Source organism: Solenopsis invicta, chromosome 6 (assembly GCF_016802725.1).
Source record: "Solenopsis invicta isolate M01_SB chromosome 6, UNIL_Sinv_3.0, whole genome shotgun sequence".
Taxonomy (NCBI): Eukaryota; Metazoa; Arthropoda; class Insecta; order Hymenoptera; family Formicidae; genus Solenopsis; species Solenopsis invicta.
Genome location: NC_052669.1, coordinates 18,173,340 through 18,201,094, shown reverse-complemented (window position 1 = coordinate 18,201,094; position 27,755 = coordinate 18,173,340). Strand labels below are relative to the sequence as shown.

The window sequence follows — 27,755 nt, the reverse complement described above, 5'->3', positions numbered from 1 at the left end:
TTGAATTATTTTTTACCTAACATTAAGAAAAATCTAAATTTTTTTGTGTAAGTATATACTTTAAGTATTCAAGATCATTTATACAAAGTTTTATTGTGACAATCTCTGTTTAGTTAATTATTTTGTAAATAAATTTTATTTATTTTACAGAATTGATCTTTGTATCGCAATGAAATTTTACATAAATTACCTAGAATGTTTAAAGTACTTAAACAAAAAGATCAGATTTTTCTACTTCTTATTGAAATAATTTTTTATTCGGGCAGAAAATCGCCGTCATATTTTTTCTACTACTTTCAAATGCAATATAAAACAATTTATAATTTTTTCATAACTTTCTTAATGTTTCGAGAAATGTTCTATACATCCTTAAGATATATTTGGAAAATAATTAAGCTAAATTAAAGTTTTACTTTTCCCGGTATATTCTTACTCGATCTTTTTCTAGACATATCTCAATATTCAAAATTAGCGCTTTGCTCAACAGTAATCCGATAAAATCCTTTTAATCTTTAGTTAAAAGACTCCGCGTTGGATACTGTCTCTGCGATCTGGGGTTAAATAGGACGCATCGATCACTCTATAAATAATTCCAGAAACTGTAATACCAATATTGGCGGCAAACTCAATGCTAACTAATCTTTCCTCTTGTACGGAGAGACCTTGGACACGCGTACCGACATTTCCCGGCGCAAAAGGAAACGGAGTAAATCGCGTTAAACGCGAACGCGTCAAATGCGATCGACGGCAGACCCGGCAATCGCGACGAGCGCCTTTTCTTTTATCATCGTTCCATTACACCTCCACCTCATTCAATCGCTTGAGAAGTGGCAGTAATGTATCGTCCTTCATTGGCCGGCGCTTCACTCTGCTGCAGTGGGAAAGGTGATTGCATATAAACGCATCTCGATTCGAATTTAATGACGCGCGGGAACGCAAAGCGTATCGGGGAAATCCGTGCGAGTGTATCGAGTTGAAAGCTCTCTCGACCACCTGCGAACCCGCTAAAAGCTCGCGCGTAGCCGCTAATTTTACAATATTACGTTCATCGCGGCACGCAATCGCGTGTAATTAGGCACGGCGTGGAGTGCAATTACACGCGAGGCTATGACGAGGCCGTGGTAAAAGGATTTTTCGTGACTTCACTCTGTATGCGAGTGTTAACACTAAATCTAAAAGATCGTCAAGTCTGGCTCGCCACAGTTTATTAAAAGTGTCACCATGCTTTTAGCCGAGCCCGCAAAAGTGTCGTATGTTCAAACGCGAGACACTCGCGTTTCTATCTTCAAGTTGCGACCGGATGTCCCAGTTTTCCAGCTATATACGGCCTCTTTTTTTGCCCTCCCTTCCCCCTCCCCCCCTCCTCGGGAGTTTCAAGAAAAGGGCGCTGTTCCGGTGGAACAGACCGATAATTTATCGATCCTACTTATATGTATATTAATCTTCCATCGCCTCCCTTGGAAATTTCTATTTTAAACCTCTTCGGTTTATTAATGTCCACTCCGTTTTGTAAAATTAGAAAATTATGTTCCTTCCTGCGAATATCAAGATCATCTCTACGAAGAGGGAGAAATCCTTTTTTTTTTCCATTTTCGTCATTACGGTTTCACTTGCTGAAACTTAAATATTGGAAACTCGAACCGCGCGACTGATGCTCTAAACTTGGTTTTCTAAAATTAACCGGTCGTTCACATCTCGATATATCCGTTCCATGTATCGATACAATTTGCATCGTCACGAGTCTCGGCGAGCGCCGGCAGGCAGCAACGCGATATCCAGGCAACGGGTGATAAATGCGTGGGGGGTGAGGGGAGTGAGGGGATTACCCTGAAAACGGCTCAAGGGGATGGGCACGCGAAAAAGAATTCGCACCCTCCCTTCGTTTTAACGAAGCGCCATTTATGTAAGCGCGATGAAAAAGTTTTTCTTTTCTTCCGCGGCGGTTGCTCGCCGCTTTCCTTTATTTGCCGATCGTGTTCGCCGGCATTTAAGGCGCTTTCAGTGTACCCCGCGGGAACTTGGTTATTCTATTATTCGACAACAATAATTCTACCCCTCGCCCGCGCGCTCCTCCACTTTCTCGCGCAATACTTTTCGCCTCTGCGTTGCAATTGCGGCGCGGGAGGGTGGGCTGTATGAATTTTTCAAGGCACACCCCCGTCCGCGAGGGTGTCACTTTGCATTGCATGCCGGTCCGTTTCCATACTGAGCAGCGCTTCGGCAATCTTTCCAAGCGATGCTACTACCGTTACTTTTTATCGCTCACCTTTCAGGTTTAGGTTCAAGGCATTGGCTGGAAACTTTCTGCATCGCTCCATCGACTCGACGCATCCGCAACAATCTTTTTCCGCGTTTAGTCGCGTCTGAAGTCCATATTTCAGCTTCCCTACATAAACGCGTGATCCCATCTGCCGTGATTCATGTCTACCTGTGCGCAACGATTTTAATTCTTAATCATGCGCCACATTTAGCGCTAACGGCGCCGTTCTATTTCGAGCTTTCCGTGTGTTCGATGTGAAAATACAGCGCGTTATATTTCGAACTACAAGTCAGGCCATATTTAACGTTGAAAGATAAGTACGGAACTTTGTTTTTATTACGGCTCTACTCTCCCTTACTCGGGGTCGGGTTTCCCGACGTGAAATATTCACACACACGGTACAAACTGCCAAGATGTGATTCCCGGGATCGCGTTTGGACCTTGTTCTCGCTGAGAGACCATAAAATGAAGGAAAATGCACACCCTGGGGGCCGTCCGTCTCTCTTTTTCGCGCGCGCGCGAACCCTCCTCGACCCCTTATGCAGATCGTTCCACTGGCTTTCAGCCACGCATCTCGTGCGAAAGTCTACCGGGAGACTACGACCGAATTTCCCGGCCTCCGGGCCTCGTGAGAAATTCAACATGCGCCTCTCGTGCGTCTTTCGCGTGTGCGAGTTACTCTCGCGCGAATCGAAGTACGAGAGCGCGGAAAAGTTGTTCGCCGAAGGCAGACACGACGCGATACGGTGCATGACAAAATGAAAAATATAAACGACTACGAGAACGGGATGAAAGTTGAAATTGGCGGACGAAATTACGTGAGACAATTCCGAATTCCGATTCGCTGCCGATGCGAGTTGAAAATGTCTCCGCGAACGTTTATAGTCTCTTTAAAGGGAGGAATTCACCCTCGGAGTTCCTGCAATTGCGTTTCTTTCCGTTCAATGCAAAACTTTATATGACTGTGTTGTAATGTTATCTGCATCGCCAAACTTTTCTTTCTTTTCTTGAATCGTCTGTCTTGACGTGTTTCGTAACATCTTCTATCTAATTTCAGTGACATCGAGACTTATATTTTAATTCCGCTTAGACACTTGGATTTTTAGATTATAATATATCCCTTATGATTACGAGCAATTAAACAATTTTTGCTATTTAAAAAACAGCATGAAATTAATTTTTGAGAACTACTTGCCGAGACATATTTTTCTAACGCAACACTGCTAAAATTAATTAATACTTTTTTTACTTTGCAGCTTACAAAGTGTTAGAATAACTGAACTAATATTATTTCAATGTAAACAAAATATTATTAAATGTTATTTTGACATGGAAAAAAAACATGATTTTGCTGAAGTATCTAAAAATTTAGCTGAGTGCAGATCTGAAAATAATTTTGTTGAGCCATTGAAATAATTATGTAGGATGTTCAAGCATGATGAGCAAGGTTTCAAAATGTTTTGACATTGTAGCAATTAATTTCATTATCTTACACAATTATTTTGATGACTCGACAAAATTATTTTCAAAACTGCATCTAGCAAAATTTGTAAACACCTCAGAAAAACCATTTCAAGCTTTTCATAAAGCTGTTAAAATTTCAATAACGAAAATGTACTAAACTTGAATCAGTGCTTGCGTAAAAAAATTATCTGCAGTAGTATTCCAGAGTTAAGATAATAAATATATTAAATGGAGCGATGCACACGTGCAACCGTCGGATTTATTGAATATCTTAGTTTAAATACGCGGAAATGTATATGGAAAAGTTCGATTACTTTACGTAAACCACGAAAATATTTGCAGTTTATGTACCCGACAAAAGAACGATATTGCAAATTGAATTTCTCTGACGCGGGATGCGATTGGGAGGCAATTTTTACGCAAATTCCGAGTTTTCGTTGCGACGGGGAAAAATTTCTCCGTCCCGGTAAATATTATTCCGCGATACGCCGATCGTGGCGCTCTTTGTTTTCGAATTACATCGCGTTGGAAGCGCAGACGACGCGGATTCCGCTGTCGGATGCCGTCGGGACACATAGCGACGACGGAATAATAAAAGCGCAGAATCCCCGAGATGATGAAAATGTAAATTTCGTAGAGGGCACCGAGGTCCCTGAAGGACCTTGCCTCGGCCCTGGGATTCGTTTCCGATCTAGAGCGCAGTTTTACATTCCACCCTGTCGCCCGTTCGCGATAAATTGAGCGGTAAAAAATAGACGAGATCGCGCGTCCATGAGCGGATAGAGCGAAGACCCCGCAGCTAATTTCAGAATTAATACTCGGATCGATGTCGTTTATATTAAAATTTACAGCTCTTGCATACAGAAACATACTCTCCCGCGAATAAAGCGCGATATAATGCCAATAGCAACGGATGAGATTGAATTACTCTGTGGAAAAAAATTGCTTTTGTAAAATCAAGAATACGTAGCTCGAAACATTACCATAAATAACCATTTTATATTGTTCTGTTATTATATTTAAATATCTGTGTAAAACATGAACACAATTCTCTTATTGATTTCAAAGTTATTCAATTTTTTTTTTACTCTTGATTCTTATGTAAAATCACGTTTTGTAATATTTATTTGCAAATTTGAGGGAGAAGTTACATTACGAGTTAAATAAAAATTTTTACATATACGAATCAAACTATTTCCAATAAAAAAATATTCGTGCAAAAATTTATTTGGATCCATTTACTCGCTGAAAACTGCACGCACGCACACACATGCACACACACGCGCGCGCGCACACGCACACACACACACACACACACACACACGCGCGCGCGCGCGCGCACGCACACACGCACGCACGCACGCACGCACGCACGCACGCACACGCACGCACGCACGCACGCACGCACACGCACGCACGCACGCACGCACGCGCGCACACACACACACACACACACAGCAAAATAATATTTTTGCTGCAAAAATTATAAGCCAAGTTTTTTGTTATTTTACTCGTTACAGCGTATGGTCAGATTTAAAATTCGGATATTCGCGACGAAAAGTTTTTGTTATTGATTAGAAAAAAAAAAGAATAAACTTGCAGTATTTTTAAATTTTGATAGCTTGTAGTTTTTATTGTAGATGAATCGAAACATCCTAAATTAATCGCGAATGCGAGATAAGATCATTTGTAATTTTCACGACCTGCAGCCGAATGTTTTCGAACGTGATCGATACACTCGTAAAATTTACTACCAAAATCGGGAATATCGCTTTGACAGGATCTGCGCGGTAACGCGAAAGCTCTGCTATTCATTCGCTCTTTACGAGTGCTGTTTGTTCGGCCACTGCGACAGGCGCTATTGGAGGAAATGTATATGTACACTGGTCTCGTAACTGATAGATAATTATTTCATCGCCCACACATTTGGGGGGCCACGCGTGTCCCATATATATATATATATATATATATATATATATATATATATATATATATATATGGCTCTCTCTCCCGTAGTTTAATCCGCGGCTATAGATCCAACAGGATTTAGGTTGTCTCGATATATTACAAGCCGCACCCCCCGGGTGCACGCACGCACATTTTCCACCCCGCCGTTTTTCATCGCGCCCAACCGGGGAAATAGTCATACGAGTTCGGTATCTAGGTCGATCCCCCGTCGACTACGTCATCGTTCACCCCATAATTGTATCCTTCTGACGCCCTTATCGTAATAAAAATTTCTTCACGACAGCGAGAGCCTTAGATTTGCGGTGATTTTACAAATTAATTCTGATTGATCGATACATCGCCAGATGAGGTCGCCAAAAAGAAGACACTATGTCGAATGAGAAAATTGTCTTGAATATCGAACGAAAATTACTTTAAAAGGTTAAAGCGATCGCGAAGAAAGGGACGAAATTACAAGAGAGTCAGTTCTCCCTGCGTCACGGCAGAAATGAGATCGGTAAGACGATGTAACATCGAATGAATATATTGAAAATTACTTTAAAATGTTAAATCGATTATTGAGCAAGGAACGTCGATATTGCGAGAACATTTTCCATCGCGTCGACACAGAAAAGTCGAGCGACAACAGAGCGAGTCGGGAGAAAGCAACGTGTCGTCGCGTTAAGGGAAAGTTCGCAGGAAAGAAAGGAGCGTTCTGTCGCCGTCGTCGCGGTGACGGGAGAGAATCTCGCATTTCTCGCCCGACGACGACACGACGACAACGGACAGACAATCGTTGTAACGCCCGCTGAGAAAGGCCGTCCTGCTCCTTCATTTCCTTTCTCCCGCGCGCCCGCGGTGTAACACAGTTACGCGACTTCGTAACTCTCCCGTGTCTCGTGCAAATTCTCTCTTCTCGCACTCGCTCTTGTTAACTCGTCCAGCTCGCGAGTACGGGAGGTAACTCAGTTTCCTCGAAAGTCTCCCCGTCCCTTCTTCCCCGAAACTCGCAAGAGTTTTCGGACTCGACGTCGTCGTCGTCGAAGTGCCGAACTCGCTGCGGACTTGCTTGCCTTACTTCGGGACCAGCTGAATGCTTTTTAACGAGCATCATTAGTAACTTCGCGACCGAAGGACTCGCAGACGCAATTAATCCGAGAAGCGTACTCCGAGACGCCCCGCCCGGATTCGCCGCGGCCGGCGCTCTTCTCCTTCACAGCATTCAAAGCCGCTCCGACAAAAGAGAGAACTCGCGGAGCTTCCCCGATAGATGAGGCGCGCTTTATTACTCCGCGAATAATATTGTTTTTAATTAACAAGTTTGTTTCCCCGCTGCAGTTAGCAGCAGGAACGTTCGCGAAATTGTACGTCGACGTATCTTGAGATTAACATCGGCGTCATTAAAAAGTTATCTGGAGCAAACTTCGCAACGACTCTCGACTTATATTCGCAGCTCGTAAAATCCGCTTTACACGCGCGAACGCGGTACGTATTTCTCTCCGCTCATCTCGTATTTTCGATTATTCTTTGGAAATGGAAGGAACACATTCGATGTCAAATCCGCAGATGGGAACGATAATCCGGACGCGGATATTGTGAAACGACTTTCCGGCGATGCGTCGCCTTTTCTCCCCAAAGATAAACACACGCGTCATCGCTCGATCGCGTTTAACGCGGGTGAATTAAATAGCGCCGTGTCGCTTTCAACGCGCGCGCCGCGCCGACGCGACATGTCGTTGGAAAAACAAATGCGCAACGCCGTTCATTTCGCTAATTACCACCGGCCATTTGTTCCAAATTTATCGCGCTTTTATTCCCGCGGCTATAATCGGACTGACGGGCCCCGCGCCATTTAATCGCGGATTTTACGACGCGGAATCTAAATTGAGACCACTTCGCCCCTCGTCGCTCGGGCTGACAAAAATTAAACGGAGTTTCTAATTAAGGCGTATTCGTCGTGGGCGCATGAGTCACGCCTGCGCTGGCCTCGGAGCGAATTTTTCGCAATGCCGCACCCGCGAGAGCCTGACGTGTCATCATCGTCGGGGAATCATCCCCCGGGAACAAGAGGATCTTCTCGTTCTCGCGATGAAGTGTCAAAATTGAGGGCACTCGGAATCCCGAGCGTGCATCGCGAAAATTGCCCATGTTCTAACGATTTATTTTTAGATCCTGTAATTCTCCCTGAAATTCCATAATCCCACAAACTCTTTCAAATTTTTTAAATAAATTAATTTGAAAGAAAAATAATATGTGGACGGGAAAAAAGGAAAATTTGGTTTTTCATATTGTAAATACGTTCACGATTTGATTTTGTTTTAAGTAAAAATTTATATTGTTAATTTATATGTATATGTATATAATTAATTAATAATTTAGATCTCGATTGAAAAGACGTTTAAATTATTATTTAAATAGCTAAGCAATATTGAATAATTGTGCTCAAACAAATCCTATTTTTTAAGTAATATTTTTGCATGTTCGTTTCTGCTTGACTTTAATCGAGAGCAAGGATCAGTTGGCACCCACAATCGTCGTTAAATCATAAAATACCATCCGGGGGGCAATCGGCCCTTCCCAAACGACCCCTCCCCTTACAAGGAATGTCTGTTGAATCGGCGGCATAGCTCCCTTGGGCTGAGGGGTGGATTCTCACGAACGCGTATAACCAGAACGGAAGAATGTGTTTCGGCCGAGAGGAACTTTAAATCACATCGCACAAACGTATAGTCAGCACCATTATTTCCAACTTCCTTCAACTCCTTCGAACTTTGGCGAGCCCCTGTTGACAAAAGTCAGTTTTAAGAATCCCTAGCTTTAAAAAAAAGAGCATGAATTATTTCCTTATCATTACGTAAATGTTTTTTACACAGAAAAATATCAATTCTGCTATCAACAGCGATTACTCAATTTACGGTTTTTTCTTCTAGTGAATAACGATTATTTCTAACAAAAAAATATTTTCTTAATAATTGTCTCATCATAAATTTTAACAAAACTTATATTATCACACATTTAAAGAAATTTATATTTTTTTTCAAAGAATATAAAATTGTTTCGAAGAAAAGTCAATTAATAAGCAAATGTTTGTTTTAAATTAATATTTTTGTTTATGAAATATTAAATTATTAGGATTCAGAATATATTTTGCACAGATTTAATGCTTATGATGAACTTATGAACATGATAGATTTGTAGATACATAAATTTAGGAATTATTTTGAAATAAGTAATATTTACTTATATATTAATGTAAATAAATTTTTTTTCTATGTATATACAAAGGTTTATAATTATAAATATTACTTCAACACTGAGAGAGAAGAAAATGGTTGCAATTACCATAATTTAATTATAATTTATAGTGATTTTTGGTGCAAACTATAAATTTATAGTTTTTAACCATGCAAATTATAGCTGCCTGAACAATGTATTATGATCATTATAACTATAATATGCCTTAATACAACTATTGTGTATGGTTACACTTAGAGAAGAGAATTACAAAATTTTACCCTTTATGTGTAGTTACATCTATTATGTTTATAAGGTTCTAATATTGGAAGTTTAAAAAGGTTAATTTTAATTATATTAGTAAATCAAAACATCTTCTACTTGATTTCATTTTTAAGGGAATTCATAAAAAAAAATTATTTTACTATCATACAACATTGACGAAAAATCTCATAATGCTCCGTCTTTTATACCATTTATGTGTTTTTTTTTTTACGAGAAATAGAACGCCATAGCAGCCATCTAGTGAGGGTTTTGTGTATTAGTATAGGCAGAGAAAAAAAGTATGTGATATTTGTGACTATAATTGCATAGTTAAGAATATAATTATGTTCATTATAATTGTAGTTGTGTTAACCATATAAAAATAGTTATTTTAATTTTTATACATAAGATATCTTGATATCTTACTACATTAATAGTTGTGATTATCATACTTTATAGTAAAATATTTTTACAGTTGGCACAACTATACATAAGGTTGTTCTTACTAACAATATAGTGATAATAACTATAAAAATGGTTCTCTTAACCATAATTTACCAACTATGCAATTATAGTCACAAATACCACATACTTTTTTCTCTGTGAAATAAATATTGAATGTATTTTAAGACTCTTATCAAGAAAATATTTTTTACAAAGATAATCGCGATTTAAAAAAAGAAAAATTCAGTAATCGCTTTTCTTAGCACGAGAGTGATATTTTTCTGCATGCATAGTCGTTTATTTTTAGGAAATAGCGTTCGATAGTGTGGCGGTATTTGTAAGCTGTTGCACAGGCAAATGTTCTCGCGTTATTTAATTAAGTAATTAAGTACGCGTGCCTAGAGTACTACGCGCTCCGTTGTTGCCCGCTGCGAAAACGATCCGTAGTGAAGAAAGAAAGCTATTTGATCATTATGCATGCATGCACTTTACGATGAAGTTATGCAAGTTCTCCTCGCTCGCGTGCGAGATGCAGCGACCGCGATACGCAAAGATAGATCCTGAATTGGCATGAATATTCCGTGCATTCGCGTAGCTTTGCTGTTTCATTCCTAAATTATACGTTCTCGCAATCTCGAATTTGCAAACTCGAGATCCGCGTAACCCTCGTGTGAATTTCGGGTCTCCGGGATTTTCAGAGTGTGAAAGCCGGATCTTACGATCATTCAGACATTAGATGAAATTTAGGACGTTTGACTTTCTCATATTTGTCGAAAGTTTAAAAAAATCATACAGAAAATCTTGCTGAAGTATCTAAAAATTTAACTATTGGAGATACAGATTTGAAAATAATTTTATTGGATCATAATTAATACATAATTATTTTGGATCCTCAAAATAATTACGTAGGCCGCTCAAACAGGAGCTAGAGAATGTCAACATTTTTTGCATCATCACTCATTACACTTGGGTATCTTTCGTAATCATTTTGATGGTCTACATCTAGCTAAATTTTTTGATGTTTCAGCTAAACCTTTCTCTTCGTATAAATATTTTATGTTTTTAATTTGTAAAATCGTGGATATCCTTGGATTCGATCTTTCGAACTTGCATTTTCCATCCTCTACTCGTGCACGATCGGTTTGCACCTTCACCGATGATGGTGCTACGCAAAACACTTTTACAGCGGGCAAACGTTGTCACCGCTCCGTTTTCCCCTCGGACCGAAAGAAGGGGTGCCAGTCGTCTGTCCAACATCGAGGGGTCGCGCTCCGTCCCGTCGTCGCACTGCAGTCTCACTGAATTTAACCACTCCCTACAGCCAGTAGCTTGGCACCTTTATTTCCGGCGACGTGGGGTCCCGTGGGATGTCCGGGGAGGGATTCCCAGCGGCGCTGCCACCGCCATAATTTCCGTCCGCTTTTAATCCGTCGCACGTGCGTCCCGCAGGAAGAGTCGGCTGACTTCTCGCCGCCGGGAAGGTGGTTCTCGCAGGAGGAAGAAACGGAAATGCGAGACGGCCGTGGAATCGGAGTCGCTATTTTTCCGATGATACCTCCCTCCAGAGAGAATGGCCGCGACTCGATCGTTGACGGCGCCACAGACTGGTCTGTTACATTTATCTTGCTCTCGTGAGGTGTAAATCTTCCGAGTACTCTTCGCTTGGACTTAAATTTCAAAGTTTCAACTATCTCCAACGTTACATTTGCTTATTACAAGATCCTTAGTACGCGGTTTCGCAAGTTAGTTTCTACTTTTTAAAAATTATAGCCCCATAATAGTTTCAAGACCCGAATGCTTCGAAATTCTAAAAGTTTGAAAGTTTTATAAACTTAGTAAAAATTACATGAATTTATAATACTCCGAAGAGCAGCAATATTCAAGATTCAACATTCCTCATCTCCATAAATCTCTTGGTGACCTGGAGGTCTCCGAAAATACTAAGATCGAAATAATCTCTTCGAGAAAATGAAAGGTCTAAAGTATTCAAAGTTTAAAAAGTCCAATAATATTATAATAGGTCAGCAGGATGCATTTTCTAGTCTGATGTCTGCCGCGGTGTCACTTGCAGAATCCAATCGCGAGAAACGTCGTATAAATGATAGTGTATAAATGATAGCGGATACTGGACACGATAAAGTATATCGATTAGCGTTAGCATGGTGGAAAAGCAGGGTTGGCAGGAAAAGTCCAGTAAGTGGAAAAAACCATAGTAAATTCTGGATTTTACCGTCCCGGACTTTATCCCATAAACTGGCAAATTGGAATAAACTGGCAAGAACTAAAAAAGTGACTGTTAAATAAAATATATTTATATGCAAAAGAAATATTTTTGCTGTAATCTTATAATGAATCTTATATATATAATCTTATATATATTAATGAATTTTATATAAACCAATAAAATAAACCAATAAAATCTTTTAAATTAATATATGTAATTAAATGCAAAATAGTATTATATGTAATAGTAAATAATAGTAGTAATTAATAGTAATAATAGTAATAGTAGAAATAATTAAATAGTTAAATTTTATGTTTACCAATGTTTACCAATCTTTGCGTTCGCCATTTAACATTTTATAAGAAAAAACTAATTTATTAGTTACGTCAATTCCTAATCTATTACGAATTTTGTTTTGGATGAAACTTAGATTGGAGAATACTCTCTCTATTGACGCTAAACTCGCTGGACAATTATGTAAATGCATGATAAAATTAACGAAATCTTCGGGCAAATTATATTTAAAATAAAAAAAATTATATTAAATTATATTTAAATTATATTTAATTATATTTAATTGTATTAAATTATATTTATTATTATTTTTGCCAGTTTTATCCGGAAAATACCGAGTTTTTGCCACTGGCATGAACTTTATCAAAAAAATGTGGATTTTTGCCACCAGGAAAAGTGAAATTTTCATGCGCTCATGCGGGCCCGTTACGATCGCATGCGCGCGGCTATGTAATAAGCGCGAAATCGTTGATCGAGATCCGACGAGAAATCTCGAGTTACGTCGCGTGTAATACCGCCGCAACGATGTACATCAAGCCGTACACGTGTAGCGGGCGTGTACGTGTACACGAGATAAGGGTGACATTTGCATATACGCGATTAGCGTACCAGTCGTAGATCATACGACGCTTAAGTTATTTCCTCTTTATTACGGGAAGCAATCCAGATGAAAAATCACCTTATGCTAGCGGAAACGAATCCGGAAACGTGTACGCACGAATTTTATCTTATAATGAGATTTTAAATGCAAGACATTAAAATGAAATTAAAAGATAGCTAAAATCTGGTTTGTACGGGCAACGATCTATTAAGATAAGAGTAGATAGTTCTCGTGTATTTTTAGAGTCTTTCTTTGTTTAGCGTATTATTACATCATAACTTTAGTCTAAATCCATTTTTTTAATTTTTATTTAATATACACTGCGAGAACAAATATTTACTTAAACAATAGCTTATTTATACTTGCAGTCAAGTTAAAAATTTTTTAATTGAAATATTTATGTAAAGAAAAAAATTACTTGATTAAAAATTTTTTTTTCAGTTTACACAAAAGTAAAATAAAAAAATAATTTTTAATCAAGTAATTCTTTTGCAGTTTAAAAAATATTTACCGTTAGACTGTTTCTATGTTCAAAATAATCAGATTTTTTAATCAGAATTTCTAAGAGAACAATTTAATCAATTTTTATAATATTAACTTGTTTGTAAAATCATTTTTTAAAAATGTAAAAATACAAAATTATACAATTGAGATAATATGTGCATTTATTTAAATGTAAATATTTTTAATTGAACAAACAAGTGTTTCCATCAAAATGTATGATTTTAAAAAACCGTATTTTTTTTCTCAGTTTACGTGTTTTTATTTTTTTTCCTGATTTTATTAACAAGAAGCTCGATGCGTTAATCACAGCTTCGATATTTTAATCAAAGAAAAACGGACTTCAGATTGGAGTTTGAAGAATTCGTCGTTAAAGTTAAGATGGGGATTGCTGGGACACCCTGTACGTGCCTCATGCATATTAATCGACGTGACGAGACGAGTTGATCCGCCTTAACAAAGGCGCGCCTCGGTCCCGGAGATCCGTCGAAAGTTACAAATCAGTCGATACAAATTTTACGACGGCGTCTCCGCACGCAAAACGTTTGATTATTAACAGCTATGAAACGGTCACTGCTAATTATACACGCGCATGACCGACGTCACGTGCCGCGCATTAACCGTGCTCAACATACACGCGACGTTACTGTCGTTTACACGCTTCTAAGAGCCGGCAAGTTGAGGGTCGTGAATTTTCGTCGAATCGCGAAAATCCCGTCCCTCGGGCCGCTGCGCTCAGTAATTAACGCGGCGTTATATATTGTGTACCGTCCGTTATGAGCCAGCGTCGAAACTCCCCGGGCGTCTGTTAGATTAAAAGAAAAAAAGAAGCCGGAAAGGGAAGGAGACTTTCTTCCGCAGGCGCGGCAGTAGCCACGAAGATGAAGATTGCGTTATATAGGGTGTTGTGAATTCGAAAGACAGGGGAAAGTGTTTTATCGGTAGTTTTATTTTTGATGTTGTTCTTATACGCACTTCTCTTTAGCCTTTTCTAATCAGAAGAGTTAATGAAAAATACATGTAAGATTTTTAATATTAATTATAAGACTTAAAGAATTGATTTCATTGTTTCTAGAGTCGCACAAAAGATTGTTTAGAGACTCATTACTTTAGATACGTATTTTATTTGAATTTTTTTACACGTGAAAGCTATAGAAATTTAGTTTTATACATTTTCACTTCTCTGTGGTATAAAAAGTTTTCTGACACTTTCAAAACATTTAAGTAGTTTTTTTTTTAAGAAAGTAAGTGACTAGTTATTACACACATTTGCTAAATTAAACCGGGAGTGGACAAGATGCACCAGACGCTTGTTAGATTAAAAACGGTGTAGGAGAAGAAAAGGAAAGGAAGGGATATCTGCAGATGGCTCCAACCGCGCGAAAATAAAAGTTAAATTACATAAGTGCGCACCACGTGTTCCATTATAAAAAAAAAGCAGAGACAGTTATAACGTAATCAATTGGCGCTCGATCTTTTCGCGTAAAGAAATTTGATCAGAAATTTCTTAGAGATTTGTTATTTTAGAAATCAACGAGCTGCTATAAATCACTGAATCAAATTTAATTTTGGTAAGAGGTTTCCAGGCTTTCGGTTTTGATGTATTTTCAACGCTAAGGTACGAGGATATTACCATTTTTTTTCGAACCCTCTGCACGAAGATATCTCTCTCTCTCTCTCTCTCTCTCTCTCTCTCTCTCTCTCTCCTTCTCTCGTGCAGCTACATTTCGCGGTATGGAAAATCACTATGTTCCATACAAGTACTCTGAAATTCTACCCGTGTATACCGGGGAATATCATCTGTACACGCATTAGGGCAATTTCCATTTCACCGAGGGGAAATGCTAGGCGACTACCCCGCAACGGGGCACGATGATTAATGGCCGATGTGTTACGCCGAAAGTTTCCTTAATATTCCGTGCATTCCGGGGGATTCGATTTACGCACTGAGAACGGCAGCGTTAGTAACGTTCCGCGTTCATTTCGCTCTTAGGCACACTCCCTTCTAAATTATTTCTCCATACTAAAGGAAGTTCCTTCTCAATATTTGGATACGCTCACGTGTACATCCAATAAACTCCTCCCTTAAGACCGCTTAAGGCAGATTACACCTTAAGTAGTAGCTGCGAAGGCACGAAGGTCATCCTCCTCCCCTATCGTAGCGCAGCACTCAATGGGTGTTTCGGAAGTAGTTATACTCTTCCAGCAGGTATACTTTGCTACGCGACTCGGATAAGCGGATTACGCTTGTACGATGACCCGCGTCGAATTTCGCGCTGACTTGGCGAACCTTCGTCCGCCGAAAGAGGCACAATTCCCGACGAGGAGCAGCGTGTCTCCTCGGCGCTAGTCGGGCGATAAGTCTCGCTTTAATCAAGCCAGAAGTTACCCCCCGATATCATCGTTATTACACGCCCCGCTCGACCACGATAAATTATAGGGGCTGGCATTATACAGGGTGCATAGGGGGTGTGCTCGCTCGAAGCCCCCCTTTCCCTCCCCGTCGGGCCGTTTGCGACCACCGGAACTCTAACGAGACTAACGAGCTCTTGTCTCTGATCATTCATCGATACAGCGATACTGCCGTGCAACTGCCTGGCCAAAGGAGTCCTCGTTAACCCTGAAAACTACTCCTTCTCCTCTCAAATTCCGTCTCGACCTTTCCGCTGGAGCGTGGAAACGTGTCATATATTAGTTTAAACCCTTTTAGCTACTGGAGCACTTTCTTCTTTGAAATAAAATAATTGAATAGTGAAGAATAATCGAGCAATTGAATTAGTTCATTGGATATCAGTGCGCAAAGCTCAAAATACATAAATTAATGTGATATATTAATACATTATTAAATTAAATAATTTGCATTAACTGCCTTTGCTGCAAAAGTAAATGTTTATTCAGTGTTCTCTGATGTGAAGAGAAGGAAGTTATAGCTATGGTTAAATGAAGAAGAATAATAGAATAATGAGACGTATACTAGACGTATAATGAAAGAATGTTATTATATGAAATATTATACTAACATAAAATAATACGGGAAAGTACATCGAGTTAATGGCATGATTTTCTCAAATTAATCTCGTACCTATTTCATTCTAATAGAGAAAAGCAACTTCCTCCGCCTTCATGTACGTATTTGATGAACGCGCTTATGAATACGGAATCGTGAGCGGAGCAAAAATTTAATTTAAAGGGAGCTAATTAGCACCTGGAACGAGCGGCCGATGCCAGGAAAGACAGAAAGAGAAAGAGACAGATAAAGAGGGAGAGACAGGGGTCCATCCACTCAGTAATTATCGAACTGTGCAAAGTTCATGAATACATGCAAGTGGTTCAAAGCGTCCGCTTTGTTCACGCAAAGTCGATATGACGGCACGGCGGCGCAGGGAGGAGCGGAGGATGTGAAGCATGAGGACGCCGGTCCCGGACTAACGAGGATTCCTCCCCAAGGTTCCGGAGGTTGGTCGTCCTTCTGGATGTCCTTAAATTTTGCCGAAACATTATGGAAATGAAATCCCGAGACTCGACGATGACAACGAAGAAGACGAAGACAGGGGCGAGGATGGCGAATTTAACTGCGTTATAACTTGCGCGTTAGCATACGCAATCGGATCATCGCGAGCGGGCGGCGCGGCGGGCGAGCGAGCGAGCGAGCGAGCGACGTCTTAACGAGCGTCGCGATGCCAGATGCGATTAAGAGATCCGACCTGCGCTCGTTCGCGGTGCTCGTCGTTCACGGTAAATGAGGGGAAAACGTAAGATGTTCCTCGCCGTTTCGGAAAGAGCTTTTAATCAAGAAACATACCTTAAGCGAGGAGAAATAAATCTCGCTGATTAATCTGAAGGTTCGGTATTACACGTAATCTTCATCAATCAATCGATTTTCGTTGGCCAGTTCGCTCTATGTGTTAAATTATAATAAGCTATGAATTTAAATTGGAAAACCTACACTGAGAAAAGAATTTATTTGAATATTTGCAATGGCATAATTTATTAAATGTAAATGAATATTTATTTTAAAAAATATTAAAAAAATAATAGTTAAATTATATGAGTGATTCTTGTATTAAATAAATATTTATTAAAATTTAATAATTTTTTTTCTCAGTGTGGCAATCTTGGTTCAAAGCAGTATTTAATCGTCTTTAGATTTTTCTAGCTGAACACGATTAACATTTCTTTTTTAATAATAATTGATTCTCTTCTTCCCTTTATTCTGCCAGATAAGAGAGAGGCACGTAGATCTTTTTCAGGGTCTCTCTAGAAATCTTTTTTTACCCTTTCAGCCGCGTTCTTGTGCTTGCCGGTTTTTTTTAATCGTCTGGTCGGTCTGGTTTTCCGCGAACAAAGCTCGATTCTTCCTGGATTCATCCAGTCTCCAGTCACGACGTCGTCCCTGCGAGAAATTCGTCGCGTTCGATGCGAGGACGCCGTGCGTCGTCGTCGCCGTCACCGTCGCCGCCGTCTACGTCTTCCGATTTCTGCTCACGTAGGACGGAACCGCCGAGTCAAGGGAAGGAGAAAAGAAGCGGAGGACGATTCAATCGCGACGACAACGACGACGACGACGACGACGATGACATGGGCGCGGTCGACGAAATATTTATTTCGCGAAAAGCCCTTTCTGGTCGGAAGATTGATAAGCGCCACGGCAGAGGATCGAGAAGCCCGGCTTCGCGAGTAAATATGCATTGCGACGAAGCTTACATATATCCGCCTGTAACTCGCACATATAGCGCGCAGCTTTTGCATACAGCGCGCGATGTATACGCGGGGAGGCATACGTGAGATGGTTTCTCGCCAAGGGAGGAGAAATCGTGTCTGCCCCGTGGATGATGGGGATGAATAAAAAATGCGTATGGAATAACGAAGACGATTTGTGGATTTTCACGAGAAGATGGAAGACGCGGTACAACTTGAAGTAGAGAAATACGAGAACTGATAACGATACGGTAAGAGAGGGCAAGAAGAGGGAGTTCTTTCGTATCACGTTTCTTCCTCGGGTGACTGCTGGGAACAAATACGGCGTCGTAAAAACAAGAGGCTTGTAAATTTTACAGCGGAACGTAAAATTGAATAGCAGAATTGATTAGATAGATAGGGAAGTGAACACGGAAGAGGAAGAAAAAAAAAGAGAATTAACCAGCCAGTGACGTAAAGCGGTATTAAAATATTAACGATATTTATAAGCTAGCTGGGGAGACTGTATAAAAGCGTAGAAATATAAACGAAAGAGGAATTTGCGAATTATTATCGTAAGCCGTTTTTAAGCCGGGAGGGCGGAAGCAGAGATTTGTGATTGTGCGCTACACTCCGCCAGCGCGCGTTTAATGCCTCACAAAATCCGTCAGCCGCACGAAGCTTAATTAACGCCGCTAATTATGTACGCAGTAAGGTTATTACGTCCGGAAGACTTCCGACGTGCGTGACAATCCCAAGTTTGCGGGGGAGGTTCCGTCAAAAAGTGCGTTCAACGCCGCTTTCCTTCTTCGCCCGAGGAGTTTTCGGCACGACGACGGAAAGCCCTGATTAAAACTCGATCGGCTCCGTCGACTATAATACCTTTTCGATGCTTCCTAAAAGTTGCAGTGACAGCGCCTATCCGCTTATTTGCGTAAAAAGATCACTTTGCCGCGAGTTTCCGAAATTCGTGCCCGAAACTGCGGCCTTCGATCGCGTTTATGCAAATTTCCTTGTCGGAGGCGGCAACTAACGGCAAGCTGGAGGACTCGTCCGGCGTAATTGAATATTACAAGGGCCGAGAAGGGGGCTCTGTGTCTCAAAAGTATAAGAACGCAAAAGTAACACCTCGCTCTTGTAGGCGACGAGATTTAATCTCACTTCTTTAAAATTTAAATTCTAAAACGGGAGAAACTTTAATCGAAATTTTCGGGCTACATCGCTCCGCTTGGAATCACAATGGCGAAATACATTTTGTAACATTTATTTTTGACGTGATCCCGATTTAAATCAGCGCAGCCTCCTTGAACACGTGGCGCATTAATTATCCGGTCCGTTAAATTACTCTCGGACCCCCGATGGTCGGTTCCTAATTAAGTTTAGCCCGCTGATTACTACCCCTGGCCGCAATGAGAACGGTTGAAGAATCAAGTGTCTCACTGGATTCGGTAATCAACGAACGCGAAAGAAATTTATCTCATCGACTCTCCGAGATGGAAAGGATCAAAAGAATTCAACTCTGCATTTTATATTATATTTTTTATATTATATTTCTTCGGTAGCAGCAAGACCAGGATTGAAATGAGTCACTTTTGACAAGTCACTCATTAAACCATTATTACAAAAAGAAGAAGTAAAAGTACCAGTAGCGCACTTCTTCCTAGCTTTGCTGAATTCGTTATCGAATCTTTATGAGCGACGAACTTTGCGTATCTTTTGCAGATAGGTTTACAAGTCGGCATTGAAACGAAATTGATGGCGATAGTTTTTTTTTTTCCTGGTGATCGCATAAATCCACGCTTCACGACGCGGGAGTTGGCGGGAGTTTACATGGGGGCGCGCATATGTCTTCTGTTACAGATTTATCGTCTCGCGAGATCGGGGAATGGCGAGGCGGGTTGACGGCCCGTCGTCGCTCGTCCGCCGTTAGAACCGAGAAAAATGGCGCAAAAGCGACGACGGGTCACTTAGCATGTTAACACGAGCCTTCGTGCATGACCGCGACCGCGACGTTGCTATTGACGATCCGGAGAAACGCGCGAGGTACGAGGAGCGTGTGTAACGTGAGGCTGTAATAATCGTTTCGCGACGAGAGGATGTGCAGTGATCTACGTGCAGGTAATCCGAGAGAACCCAGGGGAAACCCAATACCGGCGATTGCTATCGTCTACTGCGTAATGATTAAGTCGAATCGGTGGATCGATTGCGACATTACCATAATTATATCGCGCTCCGCGAAATGGCTTGTAATCACTTTGGCCGGATATAGATTGCGATGATACGAGTCGTTTACACTTTAATGTGTAAACAGCAATCGATATGTGCGTTACAAAAAAATAAATGAATGATTTTGTATCTAATAATAATTTTTGTGAGTTTTATACATTTTACCTTTATGTTCTGAAGTATGCGCCGAGTATCATTCGATAGTGAAACTCTTTATCAGAGCTGGAAATGTAATTTTAGATTATTAAATTGTTGCACAACTAACTTAGAGTGCTACTCATACTTTTCTAATGTTATTACTCTGAGAGAAAATTTATTCACATAATTTGGAATTTTTTTACGCTTAAAAAAAAATTTTTTTTTACTTTAGGGATTAAAATAATTAAACTGACACTATTTTAATGTAAAAATATCTTATTAAGTATCATTTTACATTAACAAATTTTTAATAACAAACACTATACTAAACTTGAATTAATATTTGGCTAAAAATTCACAGATATTAATAAGGTTAATATTGCTACTAATGAGCATCATATAAACTCGTCGTTTCTAACTGTTTGTGTGACATTTTTTATTAGAGCTCTTAGTGTAAAAAGATTTGATGAGATCCCAGAACGCTTTTGCTGATTTTTACATTTGCCACGTGATTGTGTCAATTTTCTCTGTCTGCCGACGTATCTCGGCGTCGCGTTGCCTTTTCACCGCAATCATCGCGATTCGTAGCGAGATTGAACGAGCGAGTCTCCTCTCTCTCATTGCAGAGGTCCTGTTTCGCCTTGAAATGGAACGCTCGAGCAGCGGACGTGCTCGCAAATAACGCGATTGCAGTCGGTTCTGGAGGACGATAATCGTGGGAAGGAGTCCTCTATCCACTTGGGCATTTTCGACGAGGCGCCGCTCCGTTAGCCGACACTCGTGTGCAACATGTTCGGGACGAAATTGCGCACGTGGATGGAGGCACACATCGTGCGATCGAAGAAGAAGAAGGACCGGAAGAAGGGCGACAAGGGATTCGACTCGAACTGCAACTCCCCCAGGAGCCACAGCGCCAACAGATCGCCCGCTTTGCACCAGGTGAGCAACCCTGTCACGATTTCACTCAATCACTTTGCGAAACGATCCTGAATAAATCTTTGATGTTTCGTGATTCTCACATGCCTTCTATTCCGTAATTTAATTTAAATTATACATTAAATTACATTTATATAATTTAAATTGTACGCATTCTTATACTGACAATGAGAAAAAATTGTTAACTTGACTAAATTTTTTAATTTGATCAACTTTCTTCAATTTAAGTATTTATATGTTTAGCTTACAATTAAATGCATAAATATTTGAACTGAAGGAATTTAATCTAGTTGAAAAATTTAGTCAACTTTTTTTCTCAATGTATTTTTCTTAATTACATTCTCTGTTTTTTCAAGTACGTCTAAAAAACTCTACAATTTATATTATGTATTATATAATGTATATTATATAATTTATATAATATATAATACAAATATATATATATATATATATATATATAATTATATAATTGCATTTATATAACACTCGATAGAGATAAATAAAATTAACTTTCCAGTACGATATCCAGAAGTTTGGAAAACTTTTTTATTATTTTGACAGCCGTCTATATCGCGAGATTTTACGTGGGCCTAACTTTAATTGCTTTCACTCGTGATCGCTCAACGCGAGTACTCGACTCTGAAGTATCTCGAAAGGCGCACGCTCACGTCGGATTCATCGTCATTATCGACAAACTAGTTTGCGAAGTGCTTCCCCTATTTTCCTACTGCTTGCCAGCGTTTGCTCGTTACGCCCGTCCGTTTCTCCGCTAACAGACCCTTAGGTCGGCGTTTTCCGTGGAAGGAGTTGCCAGGGCACGTCGACGCTTATCGTTAAGGCGAGGCGGATAGAAAAAGGGTTCAGTATTCTTTTCCCGACACACCCCGGCAGGCGACTCGCCTTGTATTCTCTTGCGCCATTCATTGCAGATTGCCGCCAGTATCTTCGGGTGCAGTCATCGGGCGACTGCCGCACCTGGCAAGCTGTTCGAAAATTGCGAAAAAATCCGAACTTAAAAATATTTTCTAATAAATTTTTTCAAACAAGTTTTTTCATTCCTTTTTGAAACGTAATTATATGTATTTAATATTTACTATTATATTATTTGTGTTTTTGACATTTTATTTATTATTTATTCAGTACATTTATTAGTTTAATAAATGTATGACCAATATTGTTTATCGAACGATCTGCGAAACGCGAATATCATTTTAAATAAATGTTATTATTAATTTCTATTTGTTAAAAATATTTTTCATATTTCGGAAAGAGAACAGATCAAAATAGAGGTTAATAAAAAAATTTCAGGATACAAATCGCGAGTACGATTCAGAGGAAACTTCTGATTTTCTTCGCAGGTACATCCGCTGGACTCGCCAACGAAGAACGTGGACGGCATCCGGTTGCACGGGGGCGGCTACGGCGCGACAGTGACCACTTCGTCCGGCACTTCCGGCGGCACCGCCGGAAGTGTGAGTCTCTCCTCGCCGGAGAGCGCGTACTCGACCGGCTACTCGACCGACGGCACCTCGCCCGGCACCAGTTTTCCGCCCGAGTATTACATCAACATCAGGACCGGCACCCACTATTTTCAGAACAACGGCAGCAGCAGCACCACCACCACCACCACCACTACCACCACCACCGCCGCCAACAATAACAACAACAATAACAACAAGACCAGGGCGAAAAGGCCGTCGGGCAATACAGGAAATCTGCCTCCGGCCGGTAACGTCTCACCAGGAAATGGAAGAGTTCAGGATAGGGGTCAGCCATCCGCGAGCACGACGAACATGACCAGAGACAACGGTCAGCCGGAAGTACGAACGAGCACGCCGCAAAAGGTAAGTGCTCTGGAATTTCAGGCACATGTGTCCAACATCTTGCGTCCAAAAATCATCGAAAGATGTGTATTCTCTTCGGTAGGGAAAAGTATTTGATGACTTATGATTATTATTCACGCGACAAAAAAGTTGTTAAATTTTTTAACTTGTTTGACTATCTTCAAGTATTTATGTATTTAAGAGAAATATATTATGTAATTAAGTTAAATGTGCAATTGCTTAAATACTTTTCTCTCGACGTAAAAGAATCCATTAACGAGGAAACTTGAATCGTGCAAATTCAGCTGTAATATTTTCCAAGATTTTTTTATTAATGCATCTTTGAACGGGAGATTCTCATAGAATCATGAAAATCAAGAACTATCGCTCGCGCAGCTGAAAGTTTTCCCCGGGCGAAATTCTAATTCAGATCTCGCACGAGGAACGTCAAAAGTGCCCGCTATAGCGGAGTTTCGAGATGCCTCGGTATGATGTATTCATAAGAGAGAAAGAGAGGAGTGCAGCGCGGAGAGCTCTTCCGTCAAATGCGTCGCACTCCATTCAACCTTGCTTCAAAATAGTTTATGGGCCGAAAGTAAACGTGCGCTTCGAGTCCGGAGTCGCGCGGGGAGATTACCGTCGTTCGCTGAAACACACCCTTTGGGTGCGACATCTTGCATGGGGCGCGCTTGTTCGCCGCGGGGTCTTTGCGGCCGCGAGTTCAACGACACCCAGCAGCCTCTTTCGCCGAGCGGGAGGTACATACACATTCCGAAAGTAGCGTTTATCGTCGTAGCATGTATTAACGCGAAGGAGCGCGGTAGAAAAAGAGGAGGGAAAGAGGTCTTGCGAATCCCTTTCTCGGTGGATCCCGCGGATGCTGAGCTTAACTGCATGAGAGGCGGCTGACCCATTTCCCTTACGGCGCACGTTCAGCTATTTGTCGCGAAGAAATATGTATTAGTCACATTGTCGCGCTCCTCCCGAGGCACGTGCGCACGAGGTGAAAAAGTCTGGAAACGCTGCTTCGCTCTGGTCTCTTCCTCGAGATTCACTAGCGCGACTAGAGAGAGAGAGAGAGAGAGAGAGAGAGATGTATTATTGTCGCCAGGAAATCGGGCGTTAATGGGTGGCAGGAGTGAAAAATGAATCCTTCCTCTTTGAGGCCCGTGATCGATTGCACGTCGCGCGACTCCGTTTCGGCACAATGGAGAGAAACGATCGAGTTTGCGATTTAGGTTGACGATAAGGGGTGAAAGTACAGAGGATAGCGTGGCGAGTATAATAAAGGCGCGACTTTAAAGGGCCGGGTGAAATGAATAAACGAATTAATTTTCGCGCACATTTCTTAACGGAGCAATAAGGAAAAAGTCCCCCAACAGATATGTCTTCCAGTCAAGAATAATTAATTAATTTATGTAACGCACAATTTGATAGAAAAAATTCTCCTCTGCAGACATCTTGCATTTTTTTCTTCAGCGCTAACAGTCCAACAAAATTATTTTCTGATCTATATCTGCACTGAGAGAAAAAATATCTTAAAACAAAAAAATTTACTTAATCAAAATTATGGACTCGGTGGGTCCTAATAACATATTTACTTGCAGTTAAAAATTTCTTAATTGAAATATTTATTTAAATAAATGAAGAAATAATTTTTAATCAAATATTTTATTTCTTTCCAGAAAATATTTACTGTTAAATTATTTTTATATTTAAGATAATCAGACTTTTTAATCTAACAAATTTAATTGAGTTTAATAATATTATTAGCTTAATTGTAAAATCATTACTTAAATGTAAAAAATGTAAAGATACAAAATTATATATGTACTTAAGATAATATGTCTATTTACTTAAAAATAAATATTTTTACTTAAACGGAACAAATAAATGCTCGCATTAAAATATATTTTAAGTAAATATATATATATATTTTTTTTTATTTAAAAAAAGTCTCAGTGCAAATAAAATTTTAGATACTTTAGCAAAACCATTCTTTTCAGACAAAAAAAAAAGAAAAATTTAATGAACTCAGTGAAACTGTATAAGTATAAAACTACTTTGAAATATAAAAACTTAGTTTCTTCTTTCGCTCTTTGTCTACATTTTTGTTTGAAATCGACAGAGTACAGAAAATCACGGTCAGAGGCAACACCAGCAGCAGCAGAGGCAGCAGGAGAGCTCTCATCGCAGAACGGAGTCTTATTCCGCCGATTCGACGAGGAATAATCTGCCGGTACCATCGTCGATACCCCCGCCCTTAGTCTCGCCTCCGGTGCAGTCTCCTCGCGAACGCTCCCGTATCCGAACAAATCCGTGGCTATCAGCGAACTCCTCCGGATCTAGCACGAACGGCCTGAAATCGCGTCTCGCCCTGGACGAGAGCAGCAGCAGCTCGGGCTTAAAGCTCACGGAATCCTCCGGTAGCGCCAGCGATGTCAACCTGAACCTGAACGGCAGGGAGCCTCATGGCAGGAGGGAGCATCGTCAAGAAAGCCTCAGCGCAGGTCGAAGCCCGTGAGTACTACTTTTTTTTTACGCCCCCTCCCTCGCTCCAAAACTATTTACAATCGATAGATTATATTTTATTGAAAGAGATTTTACCGCAATTATCAATAAAATCTAAAAAAAATCATTGAAATTAGATCGTTACATTGATTAGCTAGATGTATGATCAGATTGGAAGATGTCTGGTTGAAAGCAGACAGATGAAAATTACAAAACGAATAAGTAGAGCTGCAGAAAAGTAAAATGTAGAAGCAAAACGCGTGGAAACTAAGATTAAAGTATCCGATATATTTCTGTAGCTGTGCCGTTACTCTCGGAACTTATCCAATTTCTCATAGGAAAAACTTCTAATTGCGTAAGTTGTTGGCGAACGGCGTATCCTTTTTCAAGAAGAGTTTTTCTTTTCTCCAAATTCTTCGGCTTTTCTAGTCTTACGGTCTGGAATTGACCGAAGCGAGGGCGATACACTTAAAGGAGAAGCCGACTCTTAGAAAAGTTCCGCGAAGCAGAAAAGATCCGCGATTTCTGTGCACTTTATTGCCCGCCGACCCGCAATTACTAAAACGGGTGTTTGCCCTTTTACGCTAGATTTAATTTTTAATTTGCAGTTACAAGCTGATTACGCGTGATAGCGTCGATCGATGCGTGATTTCAATTTTTTTTCAATACGATTATCGTTTGTTTGCAAATTGCGCGTGTACTTTATAGTTTTATACTGATTGTGCATTTATCTATATTTGTACATTATTGTTATGTTCTAATAAAATAAAATCTCGATGAAAATGAAATTTATTGGCGCTACTTACACAAATTTAATTTTTTTTTTTTTTGTAGATAATTATGCAATTGCGTGTATAATAAAAACTTATTTGATTTTATGAAATGACGTTATTAGTCTTTTTAACAGTCAATAAAATACTAGTTGAAATTATTTGTTTAATTTAAACAAATAATTATTAAATTCAAAGAAAGTACTCACAGAAATCTAAGAAACAGTTTTGTTTTGTTCTGGTTTTAAAAATATATTTGTTCCATTCCATAGTTAAATCTGTTTTAAGAAAAATTTATTTTCTCTCTTCTAATTTCCCTTACCTTTTGTCAAATGTTAGTTTGATTTTAAATCTTAGAGCATTGATTTAATTCATTATTGTAATTTTTAATATTTTTATATTTAAAATAATTCATTGAATTTAAATCGAAACTTTTATCACGTATATTGCGCAGGATTAATCAAAATTGGAGGATTTCATCGGATCTCCGACCGAAGATCTCTTTGGCCTTGCAACGACGAGCCAGCAGCAGCAGCTCGTCGGCATCCTCGGTAACGCGCAGCGTGCGTTCATCTGAGGACGACATTACGCTGAACGAGATGATGGGTAAGTTCGACGAAAGTTACGTATACGAGAAAGAGACGGACATCCTATCGGACAGCGACCCGACCGATTGCGAGGACTACATCGACTCTCTGTCAGACATCGACACCGGCCAGGACGGCGGCGACGAGAACGATCCGTTCGAGAACGACGAGCTTGACTACATCGACAACGGCTCGTTCCTCGATCTGGACAGTCTTGAATGTGGTGGCGCCGGCCACTTTCCCAATACCGGCCACTGCACTTACTTCACCTTTACCAGCGAACTAAGTCGACGCGGCAGTAGGCTCCGCGAGTCCTTTCTGAAGCGCAGAAGCAAGGACGAGATCGTCTCTCAAAGGTGAGAAATTTTTTATTCGAATTATCGAAAATTTATTTTTACATCTTTTGTCATTTCTTATATGCTAAACAATAATTTTTAATTATACCATTTATCTCTTCTGCATTGCTAGAAACGTGAATGCGAGATCTAGCGCCAAGAGACAGAGCTCGCGGCACAGGAAGATGGATGATAAGCAAAGTGAGAAGCGCAAGAAGAGAATATCGCAGCGGCGCAAACCTACCTTAGATAGATGCGACGACGAGACAGCGAACCTGAATCGGGTGCTCGTCGAAAGGATGCTGTTGAAGAACTCTGGCTTCAATCAGGGCAGCAGGAGCGTAGGCGGCACGCCGATGTGCTTGCGACGTAGAAAGCACGACGTGAACAAGAATCTCTCACCAATGAGACTGAACGGTAATCCGTCGGCTATCAGATCCTCCGAGATCGAGAACGACATCGTGAAGAGACGATCGAATTCAGTGAGACCCTAATCTAATCATTGTTATATATTCTGTT

General features: G+C 40.2%; 1 protein-coding gene across 1 annotated transcript in view; it reads left to right on the top strand.

The window, feature by feature from the left end:
• Positions 1-27,755, top strand: part of LOC105203997 — a 68,692-nt gene that overhangs the window by 27,823 nt on the left and 13,114 nt on the right. Inside the window, exons 2-6 of the mRNA XM_039450840.1 lie at positions 20,901-21,213; positions 22,569-23,054; positions 25,162-25,553; positions 26,769-27,257; positions 27,370-27,718. Of these exons, the coding sequence (XP_039306774.1) occupies positions 21,064-21,213; positions 22,569-23,054; positions 25,162-25,553; positions 26,769-27,257; positions 27,370-27,718 (1,866 nt within the window). The 5' untranslated portion in view covers positions 20,901-21,063. The remainder of the gene's footprint in view (positions 1-20,900; positions 21,214-22,568; positions 23,055-25,161; positions 25,554-26,768; positions 27,258-27,369; positions 27,719-27,755) is intronic.